The sequence below is a fragment of the Eulemur rufifrons genome, chromosome 16 (genome assembly GCF_041146395.1).
Source record: "Eulemur rufifrons isolate Redbay chromosome 16, OSU_ERuf_1, whole genome shotgun sequence".
In the NCBI taxonomy this organism is placed as follows: domain Eukaryota; kingdom Metazoa; phylum Chordata; class Mammalia; order Primates; family Lemuridae; genus Eulemur; species Eulemur rufifrons.
Window position 1 is genome coordinate 42998610 of NC_090998.1, and position 27396 is coordinate 43026005.

The 27396-nt window shown below is 41.4% G+C and overlaps 1 protein-coding gene across 2 annotated transcripts; it reads right to left on the reverse strand.

The window, feature by feature from the left end:
- Window positions 1–6017: 6017 nt before the first annotated feature.
- On the reverse strand, window positions 6018–25393 carry TESPA1 (thymocyte expressed, positive selection associated 1). 2 transcript variants are annotated; one of them, XM_069490673.1, is made up of 10 exons: window positions 25230–25393; window positions 15619–15826; window positions 14667–14709; window positions 11266–11315; window positions 10596–10649; window positions 9810–9846; window positions 9444–9542; window positions 8608–8816; window positions 7296–8104; window positions 6018–6112 (listed from the first exon to the last, which is right to left on the reverse strand). In XM_069490673.1, exons 2-10 carry the CDS (start codon window positions 15779–15781, stop codon window positions 6020–6022), a joined length of 1557 nt encoding a protein of 518 aa, XP_069346774.1. In that variant the 5' UTR covers window positions 15782–15826; window positions 25230–25393; the 3' UTR covers window positions 6018–6019. The 2 variants fall into 2 exon arrangements, with proteins under 2 accessions (XP_069346774.1, XP_069346773.1); XM_069490672.1 differs by lacking the exon at window positions 25230–25393 and adding an exon at window positions 22966–23133.
- Between the last annotated feature and the right edge of the window lie 2003 nt (window positions 25394–27396).

Genomic DNA, 27396 nt, shown 5'->3' on the forward strand with positions numbered 1-27396 from the left:
CTGATGTATGGAGTGCTATGGTTTTAGTGTCTCCTCCAAAGCCCCTGTTAAAATTTAATTGCCATTGTGATAGTATGAAAAGGTAGGGCCTTAGAGAGGTAATCAGGATTAGATAAGATCATCAGGGTGGGCCCCAGGATGGGACTGGTAGCTTTATAAAAAAAGAGAAGAGAGATCTGAGATGGCATGTTCTTGCTCTCTCATCATGTGATGTCCTCTGTCATGTTACGATGCAGTAAGAAAACCCTCACCAGATGCGGTTTCTCAACCTTGGACTTGCCAGCCTTCAGAACTGTAAGAAATAAATTTATTTTTTAAATAAATTACCCAGTCAATGGTATTCTGTTATAGCAACAGAATACAGACTAAGACACGAACTTCTTTATTTTAGTATTTCATAAGTACCTCAAACTTAACCATGTCCAAATCTGAACTCACCAAATTGTTCTAAACTTGAAAATAGGCAAACAAGATAAGCAGATATTCTTTCAGTACAGTGTTAGTCTTGACTTTCTATTTACAGGGCAATTTTACAACTCTGCAGGGGCAGAGCTTACCTTACAGGTTTATGTTGAGTAATGATGCAAATAATTTTTGTCCAGTGGAACCAATAATCCCAGAGATACAGTTTATGGTGTCATTGAATATTAACCAGTTTTGTATCTAACTTGGCAATCTATTAAGTTGTCTATGTATATAAACCAGCTTCTCAAATACTCTTTGGACCAGTTTAAACATATTGCTGGTACTTTTATTAATTAATGAGTTAAGTAAAATCTTTTAACATGTTTATCTTATGTTTGTGTGAGAGTCATTATCTTGCCTTTTTGAAAATTATACTTTAAATATTTGCTTTCCAACTTGTTACTCCTCCTGTACTTCATTCTTAATAAAAGGACATTAATATCCACTTAGTTGCCCAAGAAAAAATCTGGAAGTTGCCCTATGTTTCTTTTCCTCATCCCTTTTTTCTTCCCCAAACACAAGTCTAATTGGTCCTAATCTTAACCATTTTACCTCCTAAATATCTCAAAATCCCACTTTTCCTCCCCTCCATTCCCAGTGCTCTCACCGTATTTCTGACCATCACATTTCTCCATTTCTCCTTGGATTTCTGTAGTAGATTCCTATTTTCCTTACTTCACTGGCCCCCTAATCAACCTATCTGCCATACCTCTGCCAGAATGATCTTTCTAAAAGACAATTCTAATCATAACACTTCCTTCGTAAATTGTTCAATGGCTTCCTATCTTTTTAGACTAAATCAAAACACTTGACATAACATAAAAAATTTTACTTCATAATCTGATTTCTATCTATCTTTCTTATTCTCACTTTTGATCTTTCTCCTACTATCCTTTTTCTCCCACTAGGCACAAGCATAGTTTCTGAAGATATTATGATATTTCATTTCTCTCTGCCTAGAATATGAATATCCTGCTTATTTTTTTCTACTCCCCCAACCACCCTTCCTCTGTTCAACCTTTACTCATCTGCCCAGACTCATCTTCTCCATATCCTTGCCAACATATATCTTTTTTTACAAAATAATAATAATAATAATAATAATGTCATCATCTGGGAAATTAATTTCTCTGTGTCTCCATGGCATTTGATAAAAAGTAATTGTTGATTTTCCTGTAACGTTTTACCCTAAACTATGAGCTTAAAGTCTCCTGTGAACATTCCTGCTTAATCCAGATAACACTTGTCTTGTTAGTGAGTTTATAAGAAGGCAAGCAAAATCCAGTGGTGACAAAGGTAGTGGGGCATTGCTACTTAGCTCAAAGGGCCAGGGCACCCAGTTAATGAAGGTCAGATTCAAGTATAGGTCGTGGGGCTTGCTCCAATCCACAGTGACAGCCTGAACTTCTGCTCATTTGGGGCTGTGTGCTCTGACGGAAAGAGAATTGACGTGGAAGTCAGGAGTTCTGGGTTCTAGTTCTGGCTCTGATACTCACTAACTAGCTGCATGATCCTGTTAAATTATTTTCCTTCTCTGAGTCTTTTTGAGTATAAAATGGATTTCTCTCTCTATATGATTATACAACATATGAGGTAATATCTCTGAAAGTGCTGTATAGTATAACGGCTAGCAGGTCTTTGTACCAGGAGGGCTGTGTAAGGTCGTGTGGATGGAGCCAGTGCCTCTGCTCTGCACATCTCCAGAAGCAATACTTACATTTCTATGTGAGAGTTGATACCTGAAGTTGTGTGGCTTGACAGCCTTGGAAATAGTCTCGGTGATCCATTTGAACTACCAGTCAGAAAATGGGCATTAAGCAATGCCGATAGCTTGTCTTTCTGCCTCCCACAGCCAAAATAACAAGGCAGTACAGATAAAGGGGAGGCTGAGGAAGAGAAGACACATTGGTGCTTCCTAATCTGTGGTGTTGTTGTCACGGTTTCAGTTACCTGTGATCAACCATGGTCTGAAAATATTAAATGAAAAATTCCAGAAATAATGGCCCTTATCAAAAAGTCCCAAAACAATAAATGTTGGTTTGGATCTGGAGAGATAGAAACACTCCTACACTGCTGCTGGGACCGCAAACTAGTACAACCTCTGTGGAAAGTAATATGGAAATACCTCAAAGAGCTACAGGTAGAGCTACCATTTGATCCAGCAATCCCATTACTGGGCATCTACCCAAAGGAACAAAAGGCAATCTATAAAAAAGACATCTGCACTAGAATGTTTATAGCAGCACAATTCACAACTGCAAAGAGGTGGAAACAACCCAAGTGTCCATCAATACATGAATGGATTAATAAAATGTGATATATGTATACCATGGAGTTCTACTCAGCCATAAAAAACAATGGTGATCTAGCACCTCTTGTATTATTCTGGATAGAGCTGGAGCCCTTTCTACTAAGTGAAGTATCCCAAGAATGGCAAAACGAGCACCACATGTACTTACCATCAAATGGTATTAACTGACCAACTCTTATGTGCACATATAGTAGTAACATTTATCGGGTGTCGAGCAGATGGGAGTGGGGAGGAGGGGATGGGTATATTCACACCTAATGGGTGTGGTGTGCACAGTCTGGGGGATGGACATGCTTCAAGCTCTGACTTGGGTGAGGCAAAGGCAATATATGTAACCTAAATATTTGTACTCACATTATATACTAAAATAAAAAAATAAAAATAAAAATAAATGAAAAAAATGAAGAAAAAAAAAAGAATTTCCCCCTTCCATATTTATCACACAGGCTTTAATACTGGCAGTACTGAGCTGTTTTCATAGCTATCTCCCCTCCCTGTGATCTCTTAAAGGATGACACAGGAGTGGGTTGAGACAAGTGGGTTGACAGAGGAGTTGGTTTATAGCTTTGTGAAAAGATGATTAAACAAATGTATAGACCTTTGTAAAGAATTAATCACTGTGACCCCTTGCCTTAGCTAAAGACTGTGTCAGCGAAGAAGAGATCTATTCTTCAAGGTAATCATAGAAAGAAAATCTATAAAATCTTTTCCTGATTTACCTGAGAGACTGTGTGCATTTAATTCCTAAAGTTATGGTATTTTATTGAATTTGGTAAACGATCTTTTGTAAGACTTATAATTATTTTTAATTATTTTACATTCCACTTAAGGAGGCAAAAAAAAAAAAAAAGGACAAGTAAATTGGTTGACATCACCAATTTTAAGACATGTAAAAATGTGGCAAAATGTGTGCTTTAGAACCAATAAAATTCAGCATTTCTGACCATAATCTCTCCTATTGCAATGCCATCAGTGGCAGAAAATGGAATCTAGGTACGTACCTGAAATGTGTAACTCCTAACAATACTTTTTCCCTAGTAATTCAATTCTAATATTTTTAAATACTAATTTTTAGTAAAAGTTGGGACAAGTTTGTAAGAAAAACTGGTGTTCTGGTCATTGCATAGATTGCCTAGAAAAGTCTAACCATATAGATCCTGCACATAGCCTGTGCTGCGGCCATCTTGACATTTTTCTTGTGCAAGGCTGACATCTGCTGGACAATTAAAACTTACACAAAACTGCGTTTTAGAGTAAATTCAATTCTTGGCAAGGAAACCTAGCTGTGAAGTATATACCTCATATTTTCTATTTAAATTTGGTGAGTCTAGAAGTGAATTTCCTTTTCAAATTTTGAATTCCACAGCTGAGTTTGACTGAGCTTTAGAACGAGAGCTTACTTGCACTAAGTCTTTAAAAATGTGAAGAATAAAGCCCTTTAATTAAACTGGTTGTTCTTAACCCTCATAGTGGAACCAGAGTCATTGTCTGTGAGACTGTAAAGATGGCTACAGTAGCCCTTCCACCCCACATGACTTTTTACAATGTGACTTTTTGCCATCTCATAAAAAAGGAGAGTCAGTTTTTCTTCCCTTTGAATCTAGGTTGGCTCTGTGACTTGCTTTGACCAATACTATGTAGCAGAGGGAAGGTTGTGCAATTTCCAGTATATCCTTAAAAAGAGGCATTGAAATTTTGGTTTTTGCTAATTTCTGTGTGAGAAAGACTAGATATTAAAGAATGACGTATCCCGTGGAAAGAGAACCCAGCTGACTTTCAGCTCCAAGATCCCAGACATGTTGGGTGAGCCTACTTTGACCTTCCAAACCAGCCACCGGCCAAATGCAGCAGCATACATGAACACAGGTGAGTCAAGCAACAGATCCTACCAGTCAACCCAGAGAACAATGAGAAACAATAAATAATTCCTTTGAGCTACTACATTTTGGGTGGTTATTATGCTTCAGTAGATAACTAATACATAAGGAAAGCTTTAAAAGAAGAACAAACACCATTGTCAGGTCTCAACCTCTTGAGATTTGTATTTAATTCTATTGGGTGGATTCCAGGAAATAGGTATTTTTAAAAAGCTCACAGGATTGCTTTTTTAAAACTAACCTAATATTTAATGCCCATGATTACCTTTACTAAAATTCAGTAGCACCAGCTACATCATTATTGTTGTTTTAATGTTACATTACCTTTACATACTCCCTATAAGGTGTTGAAACTTTATGTAAATGTATAGTTCATATACAAGTATATGCAAATATACGAGGTCTGTTTGGAAAGTATCCAGCCATGTAATATGAAAAATAGAGACATTTGTTGAAGAAGATACAAGAAACATTGTACATAGGACAAAGATGCTTCAGTCCCCTTCAAAGTAGGCACCTTGGGATTTCACACAGTTCTCCCAGCAACACTTAACCTAACCCATATACATTCAACATTCTCAGGTGTTCTGCTTGTTGCAGGCCTTCCAGAACCTGGATCACTTTCAATAGATTCTTGACCACCTTTGAAGCATTTGTACCACACTTTTATTTGTAGTTCACTCATTGCATCATCTCCCAAAGCCTTCTGAATCATCTGAATGGTTTCTGCTGAGGAATGTTCAAGCTTAAAGCAAAATTTGATGCAGATTCGTTGCTCAACTCGCTCAGTCATTTTGAATGTGACTGCCACACTGTCTACATGTTTTTCACACTTCTTCTCTCTGAGACAATCTAGTGACCAGTGTCTCTAGTCAGTCATCTGGCCTCCCTCCTCTGAGAGTCTGCATTTCTAACAAAATCCAGGTGATGCTAATGCTGCTGGTCTAGACTACACTTTGAATATTAAGGTTCTGCAGAATTTCTCCTATAACAGCAGTTCTCACACTGTGATTACCAGACCTGCAGCAGCAACATTACCTGGAAACTTGTAAGAAATGCAAATTCTTAGGCCCTATTCAGACCTAGTTGATCGGAAACTCTGGGAGTCGTTTTATTTTAACAAGCCCTCCAAGTGATTGTGGTGCATGTCTGAGCACCATTGGTCTAGAGAAGTATTTCCCAGCCATAATAGAATCACCTGGGGAGCTTAAAAAAGTCAGTCACTGGTTATCATGCCATACCAAATAAATCAGAATCATAGGATATGGGACACTTTATCATGGATATTTTTTTAAAAATCTCCCCAGGTAATTATAATGTACACCCAGGTTTAAGAACCACTGTCTGAGAGACGGGCCCACTTACTTCATGAATCCTGGCTAGCAAATGTCTGGTAGCAGTGGGGGTATCTGGGTCGGCTGGGCCAGAGGCTCTGCTCCTCTTCACTGTTGCTTTGCGCCTGTAAACAAGATCCCATAGAACTCAGTCAGAGCCAATGGGGCAGGGGGCAAGGAAAGATGCGTGGTGGCAGATAGCTGCAGGGGAAGGAGGCTGAGTGTACTTGGGAGACCTGGCCTCTTCAGTTGTGTCAGGGACCCAATAGCGAGAAAGGCAGAAGCCGATGTGCAGCTCCACATTCCATGACAGGTGACACACATGCCAATGATATTGCAAATAATCACATCTCCTTGTGGCAAGGATTAGGAAGCTTTTTTGAGAGATCCCAACACTCGACAGCAGTACCTTCCATAGACCCAGGCAAGAGGAGTCCTGAGTTTTAGAGGGTTCACACAGTAAAGAGTTGGTGGATTCAGAGGATATGCCCACCTGGGCCCTGTAATGTCCCCTCTAGAGTATACTCTGTTACTCAGAATCACAAAATCTGCTGGTCAAATGGCCCCAAGCCTGTTGCAGGGACTTGCATTGGTTCTGCCTGATGTCTGTTCTGTTGAGGGCTGAGCTCTCCGCTAATGTATGCAGCCCTGGGCTTGAATGGTGACCAGTGGATGGCTGCCTGTGTGGGTAGGAGTTTGTGGCATTTGGATATGCAGGCTGGGGTGCCCACACATGGGTGTGCAATATCCCTTATGGCTTAGGACAGATCTGGGCATGGGAAGAGAAGAGAACAGAGAAAAGCTATAGATTCTTGCCCAGAGCTGGAAAATGCCTCTGCCCACACTGCCATGTTCTACCACACAAGTCCTAAGCGTCTGAGAATTCTAGATGGACCCTGCACTTCTAGGTCTTTATGATTACATACTTGTCAAGGGCTGGAGAAAACATTTTATTTAACAACATTTAGCTTTGCGTAAAACTGACCTCCATTTGTACTCTTTTGAGGACCCCTGCAAATAGTAAGGGTGGATGTGCTTAATGAGAACCTTCAATAGAGATCAGATCAGGTAAGTATTACAAAAGCAGCTCTAAAAACCTGACTGCTTTTAAGGAACTAACACCATTTCTCTTTGTGTCTCTATAGTAATCTACTACCAAAAGTTTCTGAATTTATTTCAAAACGTGATGTACCTGGTGAGGACAGGGAGCCTGGATTTCCTTTGCCCAGTGGTCCTAACTCTTCACCATCTGGGCGAGAATCTATAGCTTTTCTCTGCCAGCCTTTCCACCACTTCTAACCCACTCACCTCCTCCAAGTCAAAAGTGTCCTGCAGCTGCTGGGTTAAAGACTGATGCAGTTCTGGTCTGTCTATGCTCTGCTTCCACTTCTGCTGGATGATGGACAGGTCCAATGACTTAACCTTCCTGCCCATGGGATTCTTCTGAAACAGGCTCTTTCTTGCTCTGCTCTTTCTTTTCCAGAAAGTCTCATCCTTGGCTGAGTGGGCTTCCTTATTGGTGGCCTGTAGACTCCACAGCGCTCTTCTTACCTGTGCAGAGTCTACGCTCCACTGTGGATCTGCTCTGGGCAGAGAACATATGTAATGGGGTATCTTGGAATTAGAATTCAGAGTTTGTGATGATGGTAGCACTGTGGACATACTCTGCTGTGTTTCCTCTTTAGAGCAGAGGACACATGGACAGGGAGAAGTGGGCAGATTTGTACCCCCAATAGGGGGCATAGGATCTTCCTGCTGGCCTTGCCCAAACTCAGAGTCTTGCTGGAGGACGAGCTTCTCACCTCTCACTTTGTCCATTACTTCCCACACCACTTGGTCCAAACTGTTCCTTTTGGGAGTGTTGTAGGGTGGTGATAGCCGACCTCTGGGACATGTGTACAGGCACATCTTGGAGATGGCTTTCCGGAGACGCTCTCTGGGAGAGTGGGGTTCAGGCTCTGGGGCCAGAATCCTGATGGATGGCACATCAGTTGGGTTGTAATTCCATAACATATGGGATGGTGTGAACTTTTGGACAGGTGTCTTAGACACATAGGAGTAGAGACAGAAGAAGGCATCAGCAGTAACAGCCAGTGTCTGTACCTGCTTAAACCTGCCTGGGTACAAGGGTTGAAGATGGTGAGTCTGGGGCTCATTAGCAAATTGTCTTTTAGAATTTTCCCTTCAAAAGCCTCCCAAAAGCTCAAAATTCAGAGAGAAGCTGACAATTTCCCTACTAGTGTTTCTCCCATTTAGATTTTTGACACCCAGGGACCCCTTTCTTGACTTTCTTGACTTCTTGACTCCCCATCCCAAGTAGATATTCCAACTTGGAAATAGAAAACAGGGATAAGATTTAAAGATATTGTTCTGATTTGATTCAGCTAAAGGGGAGAAGACCTGAAGGAAGCACTAGGTCTGAGGTCCCCTGAAGACTGTTTCTTTAAGAGAAAGAAGCGACATCAGCATTCTCCATCATCACTGAAGACAACATAAGAGGAAACAGACAGAAGAGACCAAGGGTCAAGTGACGCTAAGTGAGAGAAAGTGGGATGTGGAGCCACTGAATCCTGTTGTGACGCTCCAGAGAAATAGAGCAGGTGTCTGTGGTAACACTCACTGGCCAGCATGAGGCAGGGGTCCTCCATCTCGATCCTCTGCACCTGAGCCTTCAGGAAGAGCTGGAAGTCAATGCCCTTGGCCTGAGAGGGGGTGGTGAAGAATCGGGCAGGGATCCGAGAAGTGTCTTTGTGGTCCTCTTGGCCAAAGCCCAGACTGAAGAGGACATCTTCTGCATCTTCTTGCACCTTGTCCAGAATCTCTGAGATGCTGAAAAGAGTGAGTTTCCATAAACAGGCGACAACGTTGAGATATATGTTAATACGGAACTAAAACTGTCAAGAGATCGAAATTCTTTTCTGGCCATTTCTCTACCTTGCACTGTGAAAAGCTTTTGAGAAAAGCTTTCACTTCTCTGAACCTAAATGCTCTGTCTGAAACATGGGAATTATAGTCCTAGTTATAAAAACTGAAATGAAATGGTAGCACAGTACTTTGAACTACTTATTGCAGATGAATAAAAACTGAAGTAAATATGAAAGGGTTTTGAAAAGTGAAAAGCAGTGTAAATGCAAAGAAATTTTGTGGTTGTGTCATTAACTACTCAGTTTCCATTTGCATTTGCTATGGTATATCAGCCTTTTGTCAAATGCTTTGCAACTTGCCGACTGACTTGTGTTTGAGTGGGACAACTAAGCAGTAACTGTGGAAGGAATATGGAATCCTGAAAGTAAACATTTTTATTCTCACCCTGAAGGTAAAAATTAGTCAATAAGTACATTCAAAATCCGGTTTCGAGAGGTACCACTAGCTGTTCCGTTCCCCTCTGTCAGTGCACTATCAGTTCCATTTTCCATTGCCTCTCATCTTCCTCACCCTGCCGAAATGAGTACCTACCTCGAACTAGTCTTGTTGGTTCCCCCAGTCATGCTGCTGGAAGCCAAACTACAGCCGAGATCCAATAGCTGGCAAGGCCTGCCTGTCTCAAGGAAACTCCTGTAGAGATCAAAGCGGATGTCATACAAATCATTTCCCAGTCTGCACCCTGGCTTCAAGGCATCCCTGCTGGGCATATTCACTCTCTGCTGGTACCTTTGAACCACCTACAGAGGAAACACAGTCTATGCCCTCATTGCTGGTTGGAAAATCTCACTCTCTATTGTGACTCTGTAGCTTTTTGTTTTTACTCTCATTGACTCTGAAACCTACCCCATTTCACTCTGGAAGGAGACATCATTCATCCTGGCTGAACCTAACACTTACCTGGAGAAGAGTTTGCCATTGGCGGCCAGCAGTGTGGCTGGACAAGGAGTAGAAAGACAAAGAACAAGTTAGAAGAGAAAATGAAAATCACTGGAATTGCTCCTCTGAACTTAAAATTCAGCCTCCTCCATTTCCCTCTGCCACAGGCTAGCTGAACTCCATGAATTCTGCTCTTAAATGGGGTCTCAAGATTAACAAGCATAGCCCTGGAATAGGGACAGATATGGCAGAGAACTACTGCGCTTGTGCCTCTGAACTTTTGGCACATGACTGGTGTCTAGGCAAGAGCCCCTCTGTCCCGAGGAGGGTAGAGCCATCCAGCCCTCAGGCCTGTGCTCCTGCCACACCACAGCCTTTGCAGGCCCAGGAGACACTGGTAGGTTGCTGTGCCTCTACCCTTCACGGAAGCCCTTATCCTCCTGCAGTGTAGTCTCTCTCTCATGCCCAGTACTCGGACTTCTTTGGGCTTTCTATACAGAAAACAGTCTCAGAGGTGTCTGGGTAACAAATGTTATGGTGATTTTATGTTATCACCTTCCCAGGGGCTAAAGGAAAATTCCAGTGGTGGATCAGTGGAAGTCACCATAGGTTGTTGAGAAAGTGTTTCTGGGCATGTGATGCTTTCTGTGTTTTACATTAGATCATAATGAGACTGCTCTTTTCCTATAGATAAGATCCCAGGGATGGGCTATTTCTTTCTGAAGTTTTCCTGTTCCATCCTTGCCTTAATTTGTCAAATGTATATCTTCTTCTCTCAGCCCAATCTCAGAGAATTGTGCCACTCACCCTCTGCTCCGAGGGTCAAGTCATCTTCAAAGCTGGTCCCGTGGCTGGAGCACTCTGTCAAATAACCAGGTGAAGGTCACAGAAAATCAGACTGGAACATACACACATGTACACACACACCCCTGAATACATGAACATCTACACGTGCCCCTGAACAACCACACAATCATACTAGACATCCATGTTTGCCCAAACTACCCCCAACTGTACTTATACTGCCTCAGAAATCACATTTATGTTTTAGCAATCACACATATATCACACTCACCTATAGCTAACCTGCCCCCATGTCTCATGGCCATGTATACAATCGCCTGCCAAATAGGAAACCCATGGGGGTGTGTACTCACACACACAAATACACACATATAAACACAGACATTTTTTAAAGTTCTGTTCCCATAGCAGTGGTTGCTATAATAGCTGAGCAACCACTAGCAGATGATAAGCTTAGAATATTTGTAGGCTCTGAGCCAGCACTTTTCTTCTGGATTTTCTGGACAGCCTTGTGACCACTAAAGGGTGTTTTGCAGACAGTTTAAAAACACTCTTATGCATATGCATGTGCACATGCATAAACACTCAGACACACACACACACACACACACACACACACCCCTGTATCATTCTCCAGGTAGAAGAACAACAGAAAAACAGAGCCTATACTCACCATTGTAGATCGACTGTCCTGATTCCTCAGAAAGTCCTTCTTCAGAGTATCTAAAACCCCAAGACAATCTTACAGATTGAAGTACTACATTTTCCAATGGGCTTTTCATCAGATATCTCCCACATGTTCATATTATTTTCCAGTGGGAGTCAGTAGTATTTAATTTGCTTATATATTGGAGAAAACTAAGAGAGAGTGGTTACTTCACTGACAAATTCATAGAGGTAGTCAGGGGAGTGGGACTGGAATGTATCATATTTTAGATCATGCTACTGGTGTCCTGGTCACGTCATCTAAATAAAGTCAGCTTAACAATGATTCTTTGGTCTTTAAGTAAAACAGAAAAGAAACAGTATAGAAGCAAAACTGGGGAAATACATTTACAGAAACAGGGGTATGGGTGCCATAATTTCTAAACATCTAGGTTTTCTTAAAATTGTTAGGAGGTCACCTTATCTACCCACATCCCTTTTCTTCTCTCTGCGCTATGTTCTTCCTGAATATCATGTCTTTCAGGAAACGGCAGAAATTGCATTCTGGTTAGAGATATTTTTAAATTTTGAGATATGGTTTTATCAAACATTTACCATCTCCACCAGAAGAACAAACGGAAATCAGCATAAATGGTAGTGAGAGACAACTCAGTTTTATAAACAAAGAATAAATTTTCTCTGGCCAAAACAGGTGAGTGAAGTATTCTGTGAAAAAGCTTTGAACTGGGACCAGGACATCTTCATTCCAGTCCTGGCTAACTGTGGCTCTTAGTTCTCAAATACAATGTACAGGGATTTGGATCCCTAGACACTATCATTATTTAAGTCCACCTCAAGCAGTGATGTGTTGTGAATTTTGTAGTGATGACTCTCCTGAAAGTTTGTAAATGGAAATTGTACATGATGCTCCAAATGTAATCTCAAGTGGAGGCTGGAGGGGAGAACGGTTGGCAAAGTGAGTTAGCAAGGAAATTGAAGTGCATCCATTGGTGCTGGTCCTAAAGGAGCCTTCTCCTTTATCTGTCTCCAGTGATTCAAATAATTCTCAGGCTACTGGAATATCACTTCATGAAATGTTTAGCAAGAGGGGAATGCTTATTAATTGAACATCTGTAGATAAAATTGTGCCTGAATTTTACAAAATAAATGATCACATATATAGATATCTTTTGCTGGTGCCTTCCTTTCAGTGGTGAAAACATCAACTTTGTTTTCCAAAATGTAAATTTTATATGTCCTAATGAAAAAAAACGGTACACTAAGGTTTATTATAAAATGTGAAATGATACCCAAGTTAATTAAGAATGGGAAACTCTGACAATACAACTAGAACTACAAATATATACTTCTGTACCTAATACATGATTACATAAAATACGTTATAATACTATGAACATGTTTATATATATTAAAATGTTAATAGAAATTAGTATTTATTATTACTGATAAAAATGATATGATAACTAATATAGGCAACTACTAGAATATTGGGATTTACTATTACATTTAATGCTTGTGTTGTAGCTACACAGTAATGCAACTACAGAGGCCTACTGTTACTAGGAGTACTATTAAAACATGCTACTATTCCACTTCTAGGTTGTACCTAATGCAAATGCCTGTATATGTTCCCTAAAGGAAATGCTAGTTGTGATAACCCAGATATAGAAGCCCAACCCTAGATCTCCATTTACTGTAGAATGGAAAAATTGTATGATAATTATACAATTTAATACTATATGACAATAAAAAAAGAATGACCTGCTGCATGCAAAGACATGGATGAACATCACAAACATAATACTAAGCAAAAAAAATGCACATAAAACACTCCATATTGTCTGATTCTGTTATATAAAGTTCAGAAGAATCCCAAACTTCATTATGATGCTGCAAGTCAGGGTATTGGTTACTCCTAGAAGCAGATGTATTTAATATTCATTTATTTTTCAATAAGTATATTATACTTAAATACAATTTATATTAATTTTTTTTTTTTTTGAGACAGAGTCTCACTCTGTTGCCTGGACTAGAGTGCTGTGGCGTCAGCCTAGCTCACAGCAACCTCAAACTCCTGGGCTCAAGGGATTCTTCTGCCTCAGCCTCTCCAGTAGCTGGAACTACAGGCATGCACCACGATGCCCGGCTAATTTTTTCTATATATATTTTTAGTTGTCCATATAATTTCTTACTATTTTTAGTAGAGACAGGGTCTCGCTCTTGCTCAGGCTGGTCTCAAACTCCTAAGCTCAAACGATCCACCCACCTCAGCCTCCCAGAGTGCTAGGATTACAGGCGTGAACCACCGTTCCCGGCCTAGAATGGGTTTATTTATGTCAGTTAATAAACGAGTTTAGATTAAAGACTATATAAAACTTGAGGCATTCTTAGAAGGAAAATAAGGAGCAGGCAGGAGTGATACATTCTGAGTATTCATTGTCACGCAATAATTAGGCTTAAATAGGTCGCTGAAGCCTTCCCTTTGTGTCTGGGCGGACTGAACGCCAAATGGTATAGGCTGGTGGTGTGCAGTATCATAATTTAAAGTGTTTCTGAGGAAAGAGATGATGCCCTGCCCTGAAGTGCTGCTCCAGTTCTCTATTGCTTTGAATGGCTGTGGTAAGCCCTGAGCCCCTCCTGCGTTCTGCAGTAGAAACAAACGACACAGTGATGAATTGTACTTCAGTGAGAATGATCAGGTTTCTAACTCTTCTTCTTTTGTTACACAATATAACACTCCAGTCTAAATGGGAAAGCAGCAGATAGGGGTCGGAACTGAGCCCAGCCATTCCCCGTAGATGTGGATTTCTTTTTTTTTTTTTTTTTTTTTTTGAGACAGAGTGTCGCTTTGTTGCCCAGGCTAGAGTGAGTGCCGTGGCGTCAGCCTAGCTCACAGCAACCTCAAACACCTGGGCTTAAGCAATCCTACTGCCTCAGCCTCCCGAGTAGCTGGGACTACAGGCATGCGCCACCATGCCCGGCTAATTTTTTTTTTTCTATATATATTTTAGTTGGCCAGATAATTTCTTTCTATTTTTAGTAGAGACGAGGTCTCGCTCATTGCTCAGGCTGGTCTCGAACTCCTGACCTTGAGCGATCCACCCGCCTCGGCCTCCCAGAGTGCTAGGATTACAGGCGTGAGCCACCGCGCCCGGCCTGATTTCCATCCATTCTTAGACTCAGACCAGATCCAGCCTACATTCCCAGACCTCCAGTCTAACTTAGCCTCAGCTCGGAGTTGCACTTGATGCATGACTCTGATTATCAACTCACCCCAAACACCTTCAATGCCCCTGCCAACCACCATCTCAACCACATTTCTAATTCAAGCCTGGTTCCCCAGATCTGTGCCTGTTAGCATGTCCAGCCACCAGCCACACCCAATCCCACTGCCTGCCCAGCACTTACCCACAATCCTGCAGCCAGTCTTCAATCTTATTGATCGGATTCCCTAGACAAGTCAGACACCAGATCACTGTGAGAACTGAAGGAAACCAGACCGCCTCCCTGCAACGTATGCCATTCCACAAGTTTATTCTTATATAAGTTACACCATGAATCTTTCTTCCCCCATCAAACTTTTCTTTAAGGTATGAGAGGAATACACCCGTATACAATATAAAAAATAGTGGATATTTCTTCTCTCTCTCCCTCCTTTCTTCCATCCTCCCAGGAACCTGGAAAGTCTCCAAGATGTCAGGCCCCTGTTCTCTTTTCCCTAAGTTTTGGGAATGGGGTGATCCTTCTCCTTTGGAAAAAAAAAAGCAAAAAAACAAAAGATCCAATCTTGTGCTTGTGCTTTTTGTTACCTACCAAATAAGCAAGGATGGCTTTATTTTTATAAGAATTTTTGTTTTCCTCCTATGTCTGTGGTCTCGATTGAACCTCAGAGAAGCTCTGAGAAGAGTGTGGGGAAGGTCCTACTGCTTCATTGGACAAGTGTGTCTTGGAGAGATGAGTGACTCTCAAAGGTCGTGCAACTTGCTAGTGACAGCCTTGTGGCCAGAGCCCAGGCATCCAGCTTGAGGACAGTCTTGTTACACAGACAGTGTAGAAAGACCGCAAAGCATTCATAGGGAGTCTCTAGCCCAGGGTTCTTACAGAAGCTTCTCAGGATGGCACAAAAATATGCCCCTTTCTTTTCCTTAATCTTATGCCTGTCCCTTTCTCACATAATTCATGTCTTGTATTACTTTTGCCTCTTCCCCTAAACTCGTTTAAAACAGTCAAAATGAGCCTCCCTGAGGGCCCAGCCCAAACAAGGGCCCCACTGTCTACACTCTGTGCTCTGCAGACCTGTGCCTGCTGTCGCATTCTACAAGACAACGTAGAAGTCTTCTGACGTCTAACACTCTCTTACCTTCTTGGAAAACGTCATCCAGGCTGGAAGGCTCAGGATCTGTGACATCCTGCAGGGCGGCTGCAGCCTCCTCTTCCAGGACCTGGGTCTGCCAGTTGCGGCTCTGACGGAGCCAGGCCCGCCGTTTCTCCCAGGACGTGGGGCTTAGCACAGAGGCCTCCATGGCCCTGGCTCAGACTCCAGGGCCTCCTGCCGCAGTAATGCTGTTCTGAGAGTTGAAAGAAATGATTGATTTTCCCCCATCCTCTGTTCAGAAACCACCACTCAGGGTGGCCCCCTCACCCCCCACCTAGTCTTCTTGTCTCTGCACAAAGGAGCTTGACCTCTCTGCCCATTTAGGAGCTAGGAGGAGATGCCTAGGCCATCTCTGTCTTCTCCCCTAAAAAGGAAATGCTCTGAAAAATCTAAACACCACAGCAAGTCTTTAAAATCAGTAAGTCCGAAAGCTTCAAACATTATGTGATTTAAGGGACATTGAGAAAGCCCTTCTGATTTAAAGAATCTCTACTTCTCATGGCAGCTGAAATGCTATATTAGAAAACATTTCTCCTTAATCCTTAAGAGATTTTGTCTCCCAGAATTTTCCATTACAACTACAATGTATTTAAATGTACAATTTATAAAATTCACTTTATTTTATCCTCATCAAGATATATGAAAAAGTTTAGGATCTCAAAGGTTAAACAGCTTTTCTAAGGTCCCACAGCCAAGATGTCACTTCAGTTACAGTAATTTCAGGTTCTGTTTGGTTTTTGTCTTGATTTGCTTTGTTTTCTGTTTTATGTATTAGGGATCTACATAGAATTTCTCAGAAAAAAAAATCTAATGATAAAAATAAAAATAAAGAGAAACTGCCTTAAGCAATTAGCAGTCAGCATCTTCAAGATGATCATTTTCTAATTTGTCAACTATGTTTCTACGTGAGTTAATTACTCAGTTCATCAATGCAATTACTGATCCTATAGATATGTATTCCATTTAATACTATCTAAACAACACCTCTGTATGCTTCCAAAAGTATATAATGGTGGCACTAGGCATATACTAGGCACATATTCAAAGAGGAACAAAGAGGGGAAGAATCATTCAGTTGTCCAGATAGAGCTTAGAAAGGCTTGAGGTTAATGTCTGTTCATTGCTCATACTCTGTCCTGCTGCCTCTTCCCCGCCAGCCACACCCACATCCCACCGTGCTGAGTGAGTAGGAGTGCTACTAGGTCTCTCACTGTCTTATCCCTCTACTCCCTCGAGCTGCCATAAAAGCCTTCATCTTCAGAGCTACACTGTTAACTGTCAGAATAAGAGGAAATAAAAAGAAAAAAAAAATAAGAAGAGTGCCACTTTCCAGAGACTTCTGTTCTTCTAACACTTAAAAACAAAACCATTAGTGAGTCATTCAACAATTTAGGCACTAAAATAGCTATTTTTAAAAAGAACATCCTGAACATAAGGTGCATTCCTAGGGCAATAAAATTGTTTTAGATGCCTCTGCTTGCAACAGACAAAACATCCACAGAAAAATAATACATATTTACTGTTGTCAGATATAAACTCTTTTGCTGCAGGCCCAGTCCAAGACATATTTTTCTCCCAGGCAAAATAGCGGTTAGCACTATGAAACTTTGCTTGTTAACCCTGGCCTTTTTTCCACTGCTTGTTCCCTTTAGGGGAAATTAAATCACTGAATTAAGCTTATGTCATAAAGAAGCCACAAAGAGGGGTAGCAGAGTGCCTTGCTGTTCTTTGGGTAGAGCTGTCGTGACGTGATAAAAGAGGAGATGGAGCTGCCACTAGAAAGAACTTAGAAGTGTCTAGAATGCCTTGATCAGAGTTTGTTTACCTAGTCCTGTGCTCCAAAATATTTAATAGGTTCCAGTCAGCCCAGAGAAGAAAATATTGAAGGCGGACTTGCCTATTGTCTTTAATTCCCGAAGGAAATGGACCTCGCCTAAGTCACGAGGAATCTTCAGCTCACAAGAGCATATTTTCGTGGTTAGGAGAACTCAAAAGGAAGGCAGGAGGGCAGGAGGGCAGGAGGGCTGGAAGGAAGAAAGGGAGGAAGGGAGGGAGGGAAGGAGGGAGGGAGGGAAAAACATCTGGTTCCCACACTTTGTCACTTATTAATGGTACAACCTTGGAAAATTCAACCACTTTTGCTGGTCTCAGTTTGTCAATGAAGACATTACAGCCCTAAATTTGATGCTTCTAGTACCGCAAACTTCTGGATGTGCCATAGAGCTGGGTCCCCGTAATTCCTAGCACAGGGAGCCAGAATCTCACTAACTGAGGTGCAGGTAGAGGGTTTCAATGTCCTCTGTGATACGAATCTGTTTTATATTCCTCCCACAACTTTGAAAATATATCACAGCCATGTGGGCTAATTTCCTCTCTAGCCCCTGAAAGTGCTTTCCTCCTTTTTAGCCTCACGTTTTCTCATACTCTTCTCCCCACTCTCGTCCCCTCCTCTCCTTCAGTCTTTGTCACATTCAACCTGCAAAGTCTAGCTCTTCGCCAACTTCCTCCGTGAAGCCAGGCCTGGCTTCTGCAGCCTACCTTGATCACTTTCACTGACGTTCTTCCCTGCTTGACTTTTTTCTTCTTAGTCCTTATCACTGACATACTTTATATTTTAATTATTTACCTAATTTCTTGTTTAGGTTAGATGAGAATATAAGCTCCAAGAGGACAGAGATTTTTGTCTGGAATGTCACTGCTGTGTTTCTAATGCCTAAAACAAAATCTAACAATTGTAATCACTTAATGAATGCTTATTCTCTAAATAAACGAATGTTTAGTAGGTGACTGTTCGTAACAGGAGCCCCGTGCCTTACAGAGCCATCGCAGACCGACGCATGCAGGGAGATCAGCCTCAACACTGTAATAATGAGCACATAATATGTGCTTGCTAAATGAGTAAAAATGTGTTAGGCTGAAAATTGGAGAAAAGAGAGAGGGTTATTCTATGACTTGTTTTTACTCTAGGAGTTCCTATAATTGAGAGCAGAAGTAGTAGTTTCCTAACTGTGCCTATTTGCTGTCTGTCTCTATGTGCTTATGCACAGGAGTTTTACTTGATGTAAGTACCTGAAGGAAAAGGGCTATAAAAACAGAATCCTCAATGCTTAAGTGTTCCAAAGAAAGCTTACAAATAAATGGCTATTATAGTTATGGCAAAAAAAGGCTAGGCAGGTAAAGTGTTCATTGAGAATGACAGCCACTTTCTGGGCAATCTGGGTGAAAATGGAATAATTTATTTACTTGGAAAAACAATGGGGCTTAGTGCAGTGGCTCACACCTGTAATCCTAGCATTTTAGGAGGCTGAGGTGGAAGGATTGCTTGAACCTCGGAATTTGAGGTTGCAGTGAGCTTTGATGATGCCACTAGCCTGGGTGACAGAGCAAGAGCTTGTCTCCAAAAAAGAAAAAAGAAAAAGAATAAAAAAGCAGCAATGATTTCCAGTGTGAGAGAAAAGATAAGGTAGATCTAAGCTAATCTTCACAACTGTGGCACACTGGAAATGGGACTGAGGAATTGAAGAAATTAATTTCCCCAACCTCTCCCACACTTGAGTTGTAGAGATCTTTTCATGGGTTGTTACGTGGGAATGCTGTAAGTACAGCAATATTAGCAGGCAGGGAGAAACAGAAGTGTCTGGTTAGTGGTAACAGAAGGAAGCTGTACTGCCAGGAGATAAGAAACTGGGTATTTTTTTGTGGAAATCTGCAGGAAGCAGCAAATGATTATCAGACAAGTACATCAGCAGTGAGTGTGTTAGAGAGAATTGAAGGATGGGTGCACACCCATGTCAAGATAGCAGCTTTGTAGGTCTTGGGGCTCCTTGCAATAGAGAGAAAGGCATGGAGATGTTTCCTTTGAATGAGTTATACAGAAACATAGGCCTATAACACAATGGAGTTTGATGCTGTGAAAAGAACACTGCCTAGAAATCAGGAGACTTGGATATTCTTCCAAACTTTTTGTCCCATTAATTGACTTTTGGCAAGTCAATTAGGTTTTTTATTTGGGTATCACTTCATCACTTTCATCTTCGAGAAAATGAATTGGTGGGACTCAATGTCGTATAAATTTACCTTCGATGCCAATGTTTATGAATTTATTTTTATACCTTTTAGCTGAGTTTGAAATGTGTATGGGAATAGTACCTGTAAAAGAAAATGGATTTATGTAGTTTTCCCCATAAAAATTAAGACATGGTCCCGTGGTCTCTGGAGTTACTTCCCATGTAGCAAATTCCCTTTCAAACGAACACTGACTTACCGAGTTCCTGGACTTGCAGCTTTCACTGATCCAGGAACGTGGCGAGCCTGGGCGAGGGGAGCTGTGAAGGAACCGAGTGAGAGCAGTCCGTCAGGTGTTGCTCATCGCCCCAGCACTGCTTGAGATGTTCTGCTTCTTCGCTTGAGCTGACGGTTTCGGCCACCTTCCTCTCCACCTACACAAATTCTATCTGCCCTTTAAAGGCCTACTCAAGTCATCTCCTTTCTCTGACCCGTCTCTAGTAACGATCACACACACCTGCACATATTCAACAAGAGAGTAAATGGCTCCCTCTTGCCACTACACACCCCTCCTTGTACTTTGTCCCCTAAACCCCATCACAGAACATAGCACTGTGCTTTGCCAAAGAAGCGGCTCAGCAAATGCCGTACCTGTAGAGGAGCAAGAATCACTTTGGTGCTGGAAAATTATTATCCCAACTCGTATATGCCATAGGACAGGTGCTCCTGCCTTTCCTCGTGGCCTTAGATCCTGATGTATCTATTTTGCACAGCTTGTAGTGAAGAAGAAAAATGCTTGGGGCATAGTTTCTCCAGTCCTTTGTTGATATAACATAGGGGTCACCCAAGTCTGACTAAATTTATGAAGCTTAAACTATCAAATTGTCCTATCATTAAATTTTTTTTCCCAGAGCTTTTCACTCCAAGTTTTCATTCATTTCTTAGTAAAAAGTTTCTTCTGTAATCTGACCACCATCTTTCTTGATACTGGTTTGTATTATATAACTTAATTTATCCCCTATAAAGATGGAAGTCTGAAGCCTGCATATATTTTTTTCTCTAATTTTTCTGCTAATCCAACAAAAACTCCACACTGGTGCTATTGCTTCTTGCCTGAATCACCCCAAAGCTTTATTTTCACCCTCTGCCACCATTTCCAGCCCTTTGTCCTTTGTTCTTCCCTACATTTCTCTAGAGGTTCATTCGCTAAATCCTTCTCCAGACTCTGTCAAGAGTTTTGGAATCTGACTACAACCAAGTAGAGTAGGAGAGAATTCTTGTTCTGAGGATGTTATAGTTAAAAGCAGAAATTGTAGCAGATAGGATTCAGGTTAGATAAGAGAAATCTTCTCTAATGGTTTAAGATTAGGGACTTGCTTAAGAGCTGTGAAATGAGTATCTTCCAACAAAAATTACCATCAGAAGCTGGAGCTGCAGTGTAGCAGAAAGCCTTTAAGCATATGTCATTATTACTACACTGAGAACATCACCTACTTCTAGTCTCTGTTTTCCAAGGGAGGCAGTCAGAGATTCACTATACACTGACATGGGCGAGTCGGAGCAATAGGTACTTGTAACAACTGATACATATAGAGTAACATATTTATCTGTAAAACCTTCCTGTAAACTACTCCACTTAATCATGACAACCACTTTTGAGGTAATTATTGTTTCCTGACACTGAGAGATACATGACTTGTTCAAATTTACATATTTAGGACTTTGTAGTGTTGAGATTTAAACTCAAGTTTGTCTCACTCCATTTTTTTTTAATTGGAGAGGAAGCATACAAATTGATTAACATGCATACAGGGGGCAAGGGGGAACCCCAGAGTGATTGCTCAGCCCCCGTGGAGTGCAGAAACTTATATACCATCTTCTGGGGGTTTGGATTGTGGCAAAACATTTTGTGGTGACAAAACAGGCTGTACGAGGGGGAGAAGAGGAGGCCTGGCTAGCAAATGTGGTCTTAGTATGTAGATGAAATCTCATAGGTAGCAGCCCTCCAAGAGAATAGATGTTTTATAGTCTTTTCACTGACTAATAGAAGAAGAAAATAGCCTAATATCGCCATCCAAGTGTCGGCAGTAAATGTAATTTGGGATAAAGGAAAAGAGAGACAGTTTTAGTAAATTCTCAATTTTACATGCTCTTTAAACTCTCCATTATAGAGGCAGCATAAGCCCTATATAATATACGCTTGGTTTGATGACAGTCTTAGAGAAGGGAGCATTGCTTTGTTTGTGTTACTAGCAAGCCTTTCCTTTTTGACTTCAGCTAGGTGATTATGAAGCTATACTGCCTTCCTTAGGCTTCAGAGTGGTGGGTTTTTTTGTTTTGTTTTGTTTTGTTTTCATAAGGGCTCAACTGGGTTCTAGTTGAGAGGAGAAAATCTGCCTGGGATTCCACATTACTTTCAGACTGTTGTGGCATTCAGGACATTTAACCATGGTTATGGGGCAGCACAGAGCAATCAGAGCTGACACCAGTCACAGCCCTGTGGCTGGGCCCTGTCCTGGTCATGGCTGGTGTGGCACTGAATTTTCAGGGCTAGTCTGGGGAATCTTGTGGGAAGAGCTGAGAGAGCTGGATCGGTGAGAAGCACTTAGAAGGCATGGAACAATGGATTTTTATTATAATTTACTATAGACATATTTTAATATTTTTGTAAGTATAAGCCAAATATCAGTTCTGCTTACAGATACTTCACCATGGGAATATTTTTAAGTAGTCCAGTAAGGATGGTCAATGCATCTTTTTCTTTAAAGTCCAGAGTTTTATTTTAAAACCCATAAGAAGGAAAAATCATAGAAAGAGCTTGGGGCTTGGAATCAGAATAAACCTTGTTTGGAATCAGTTATGTCTACTTACTGCATATGTGACCTTGGTAAAATTATTAATATTTGTCTCCTCTATACCTGAGTTTCTTCATATGCAAAAGAGTTGATGAACCAAACTTCTTGGGTTAATGGGGGGGGTTATAGCCAGGTAATGTATATTAAGTCCCTGGTGTATTAAGGAGGTGCTTAATACATGACAGGCATAATTACTATTAATCTGCCCTCAATCTAAGCTGCTCACTAGAGCTGGAACATTTTAAGGAATAAGGAAAGAAGGAAGATGGTGAAAGAGGAAAGTTGCTGTTAAGCAGAGATGAAAAATAAGCAATGAAAGTCCTTCATTATTACCTAATGCCCCAAGGGATCAGAGAGATCATCTAATATTGGTCACTCATTTTGTAGTTGAGGAAACCAGAGAGAGAGTGAGAAAGAGGCTTGTCTGTGGTCACAAAGAATATTAGTGGATGTAAATGGGACTTGAACTCACAAGTTCTGAGTCCCAGATGTGTGCTTTCTTCCTTTATATTGTACAGCCTTTCTCTTGCCACTCCTGGTTTCCAAGGCCCAGCCACAGGTTTGTCTTCAGGGCTCTGGGCCTCCTCCTAGGGACATGTATCAGACAGACCTCTCTTCTCTTCTGTCTGTATTGTACCTACGCCCCAAACAACGCCTGAGAATTGGGTCTGAGAGTGAGAACCAGCGTGGGAGGAGAAAAAAAGGAAATGAGGTTTCCATGATGTGGCCCACAAGACTTCTGCATCCACAGCCAAGATGCACATTGCTACCACTGCAAAGGGCTGTGGGAAATCCCAGAACAACTAGCATTTCTGTGTTTGAGGACTGGACAAACTGCACCTCAAGCCAGGTGGACTGTCCCCCATTCTCCATACCCGCAACCTGCAACAGGCTTGCACACCCCTTCATAGAAAAGAAATATGTCTTCTTAGCTTCCAACCCTTTTTCATGTCACTGCAGTCTGGAAGATCATCAGAACAAAAAGTACCCTGGGTATAATGTTTGAGCATTCCGAGACTTCTGTCATCTAAAAGAGCATTTTCAGAACTTCTATTGTCTATTTCAGGGAAAAGGGAGGATGTTATTTGGTAAATAATAGCGAGAAAAATGCCAATTAATCAGCAGAACTTCTTTTCCCCGCCTTTTCCATATCCTCCCTCTCAAAAAAATGTTTAGCTGAATAAATACTGAAAGAAGACCATCTAAAGCTTCCTTTCCCCTCCTTCCCTTTCTTCCTTACATCTACTTTCATGATGTGGATGAGTTTTATGGACAGCTGCAGGAAACATTAAAGTTGCGCATTTGGAAAAAAGTAGTCTTGTGTTCTCAATGGTGGAAGACATCAAATGTTTTCATTTGGAAGGACAAGACAGGCATTAAGAATGACAAACAGCAGTTCATCTGGGTTGGTTTACAGATGGTTTCATCTAGAGACAGTAGGAAGAGTAAGCAGATTTCTTGATCATTGAGTTAGCTCCATGAATTCATATCTTTAATCCTTCAGTTCTATTTCATTGGTAATGAGGCTCTTTCCCTCATGTACTCGCTTTTATCCTTTCCCCCTTTTACTTCTCAACATCTACACACATTCTTCTTCTCCTCCCTCTGCTCATTTGATTGAATTCTATTCTCAATCCAAAATCTGTGCTTCAGCTATGCTGATTAGATGTGGGTGTGGCAGGGCACAGAGTATTGTCCGTACTGGAACACTCACTTTGGTCTTGTTCCCTTAGGCAGAAAACAGAACAATTGTCAAATGGAAATAAATGTTTGATCTCTTTCCCTTACTGTAACCCAGAGTGAACCTTGTGAGTCATGTTATAGGCTGAGATCAAACTTCCTTTTCATTCCCTATTAGAATCCAAATCATAAACCTTGAACTGAAAATGCCTATATTAGGCTTCCATGGCCACTACACAAGGCATAATCACAGGATTCCATCTCAACTTTCAGAGGACCAAAAGAGTTATGAGAACACGTTATCAGTAGGGTTGTAAATAGTTTCTAAACTCTCTGGGGTGCATGTGAATAAGAATTGTGTGTGTGTGTGTTAGGTCTCTTCCTATCCTTCTGTTATATCTCCAGCTTGTTATTTCTGATAATATTCTCAGTAGAGATAGACAATACACCTGGCTTCCCCTCTTCCTACTAATGCTTCATGTTGCAAGAGAATCACACTAGATCTTATGTCTAACCACTCAGGCTGAGCAACTGTTGAGTCCGAAGCTTGGACACACAAGTTGAAAGCCTCCGACCTCCAAGCTCCTATCCTAGGCACTGCTCTGCACTGTCTAAAAAGTCCCCTTCCCTTCCTACTCAGAGCCATTTGTGGTAGACAGAGTTACTAGTACTTCCCAGGGTATCTCTTCTGAATCTTCACAGTATTGTCAGACCAATTCTGTGGAACTCTCTTATCTTGTCCTCGCTCTGCCCTGGGGACCCACCTCTTCTCCCCCACCCACTGGTGAGCTCTGCAGCATAGCAGAGCAATCGGAAAGCCCCAGTGTAGAGGATCTTTCCACTCCTCCACCCTCCCCAAAACTCATGTAGGTGGTGTCTCGCTCAGCCTGGCTACCACTGAGACAAGGGGTGTTGGAGGAGCACAGATACCCCCAGTATGATGTAGGTCACTGAGAGGTCAACATGTCCATCTTTCCATCTCTGAGATGTGAAGGCTGTAAACTAATCCTGACAAGTGATTATCTAGCTTGAGCCTCCCAGTTAATTTGGCCTAGCATCGTTCAATTGTGTAAATCCTCCCTCATAGCTGACCCCGATGTATCTTACTGCAGTTTACGGCAACAACCTTCTTCTACAGCTTTTGAAGAAAAAGGTCATACCCACAGAAGCAAAATGATTTAGGCCAGGTATTCCCAATAATTGGAGCTATGGACACTAAAAGAGGACTTGCAATGAAACTGGGAAACTTTTTCCTTGAGAACTTTTCCAAGTGATAATTAGACTGAAATTGCAGCAACAATGAGTTCAGCAAGACACAGACAGAAACTTCTCAGGTGAGAAAGGTAAATTCCTAAATATTTATTCAAGTCATCAAAGGAATCTATGTTTTGCGACCTTAGCAAGATTACCTACCTCTCTGGTACTAGGGAGGAAAAAAACAAAGAAACAAAAGGGGCCTCATCGTTCTGATGGGTGCAATGATGCATGTTTTTAAGGTTGAAGTCTGGGGGGTGGGGGAGATGGGGGGAGATTTTCTCCTGATTTTTGCCTTTTCTTGGCAGCCTGATTCTTCTCTGACCGGTTTCCTTCTCTCTCCTAGCGTCATCCTAAATCAGTAGAGCCTTAAAACTGGGGTAAAATTTGTACTTACCTGTCCAGGCAAAGCAGTTCTCAAAGCTGGGCGGAGGCCCTCCCAGGTGTGGAGACAGAGGTGAGGGCAGCGAGAAAGGATCATGTTGTGGATTGCGCCTTTCTCTCTGTCTTCATTCAACTGCCTGCTCAAAAGGGGAAACGGAAATGAGAACACACATGCACACATCCACATGCAGACACAGTCCCCACCTCCAACCTCAGCCACATCCTCTGCTCCCGCTCAGGAGGCTGACTAAGAACAAAGCCTCTGCAGTCACTGGGCTCACGACTAGGGAGCCCTTCCCGTCCCAGAGCCGCCTTGGTCTTTCCAAAACAACAGGAGATCTTTTCCTATTAAGGGAAAGCTACAGTCCATTTAACAATGTGTGTATCAGAAAGTCTTCCTGCCATATGACTGGAATCCTACTGCTGCAAAGAAAGCTTTCTGTCCTTAGGAGGAGAGGCGTCTAAATTTGGGAAAGCTTGTTCTCAAAAATTATCTCATATTTATCTCAGAGAAGATGCTAACAGCCCTATCACATACTGGAGAGGGCTCTGAGCCAAAGTCGATCTGTTTTTATAACTCTTTCACATGCTGGTAAATTCCCCAGAAGCTTGTTTTCAAATACTGCATACTATTTTTTTCCGTGTTAGTTTCTTACCACTCTGGTTTTATGTTCGAACCACTTCAAAGTTTTTTTTTTTTTTTGTAATAAATGACTGCTTTCTCCAAAAGTTTTCAAAACTGGACTTTTAAAATCTGTTACACCTTGGAGATGTCTTCCATTTATTGGCTGTCAGTTCCAAGAAGCCGCCTTGAGCTCTAAAAGGTTTCCCCCCGGTGCTCAATCTCCTCCACCCCTGCGTGGCAGTCGGCACTGCTCACCATTCCACCACTTCTCTGGTTCTTCCTACTGCTCCTTCCTCTCTGCTGTTGCTCCATTCCCGATACCTCCTCCCTCTCTCCTGATTCTATTCTGTTTCCTTCTCTGCATCATGTACGGATATTTATCACGAGATTTTTATCACGGGATATTTATCACGAGATTTTTCCTACAAGGCACTCTTCTCATGTGTTAATTGTGACTGATTTTCACATGTTCATTCTCTTCTTTCTAAAATGGCTACAACTATAGTTAAATCTTTTTTTTAAACCAAGTTCCCAAATTCCATTTCCAATCACCCATAGGTCAACTCCACTGAATATCCCCAGTATAGTTATACTTGTGAAAAGAAGCCTAAATAAAATTCCTGCTTAGCAAATCAAATTCTCTAAATGTTATTTTCTTTAAGTACGAGGAAAATTATTTTCTCTGTTTCTCTCTCAATCCCCCCATCACATTCCTTTTACATAGTGATGAAAATGTCTAACATATTTCTCAGCACATAGTAGATGCTAAACGTATGCTTTTTTGAGAATTACCACAGAGTCAACAAGTAAAAAACTAAACCCAACATTGCCTGGTTCTCTTTATTACTCTTCTTTTCTGTACAAATAAACTGTAAAAACTAAACTAATGGAACTCTTAAAATTCTTTTTAACCCTAAGTTTCTGGAATTCAATTCAATATTTTCCTTAATAGTTGTTTTT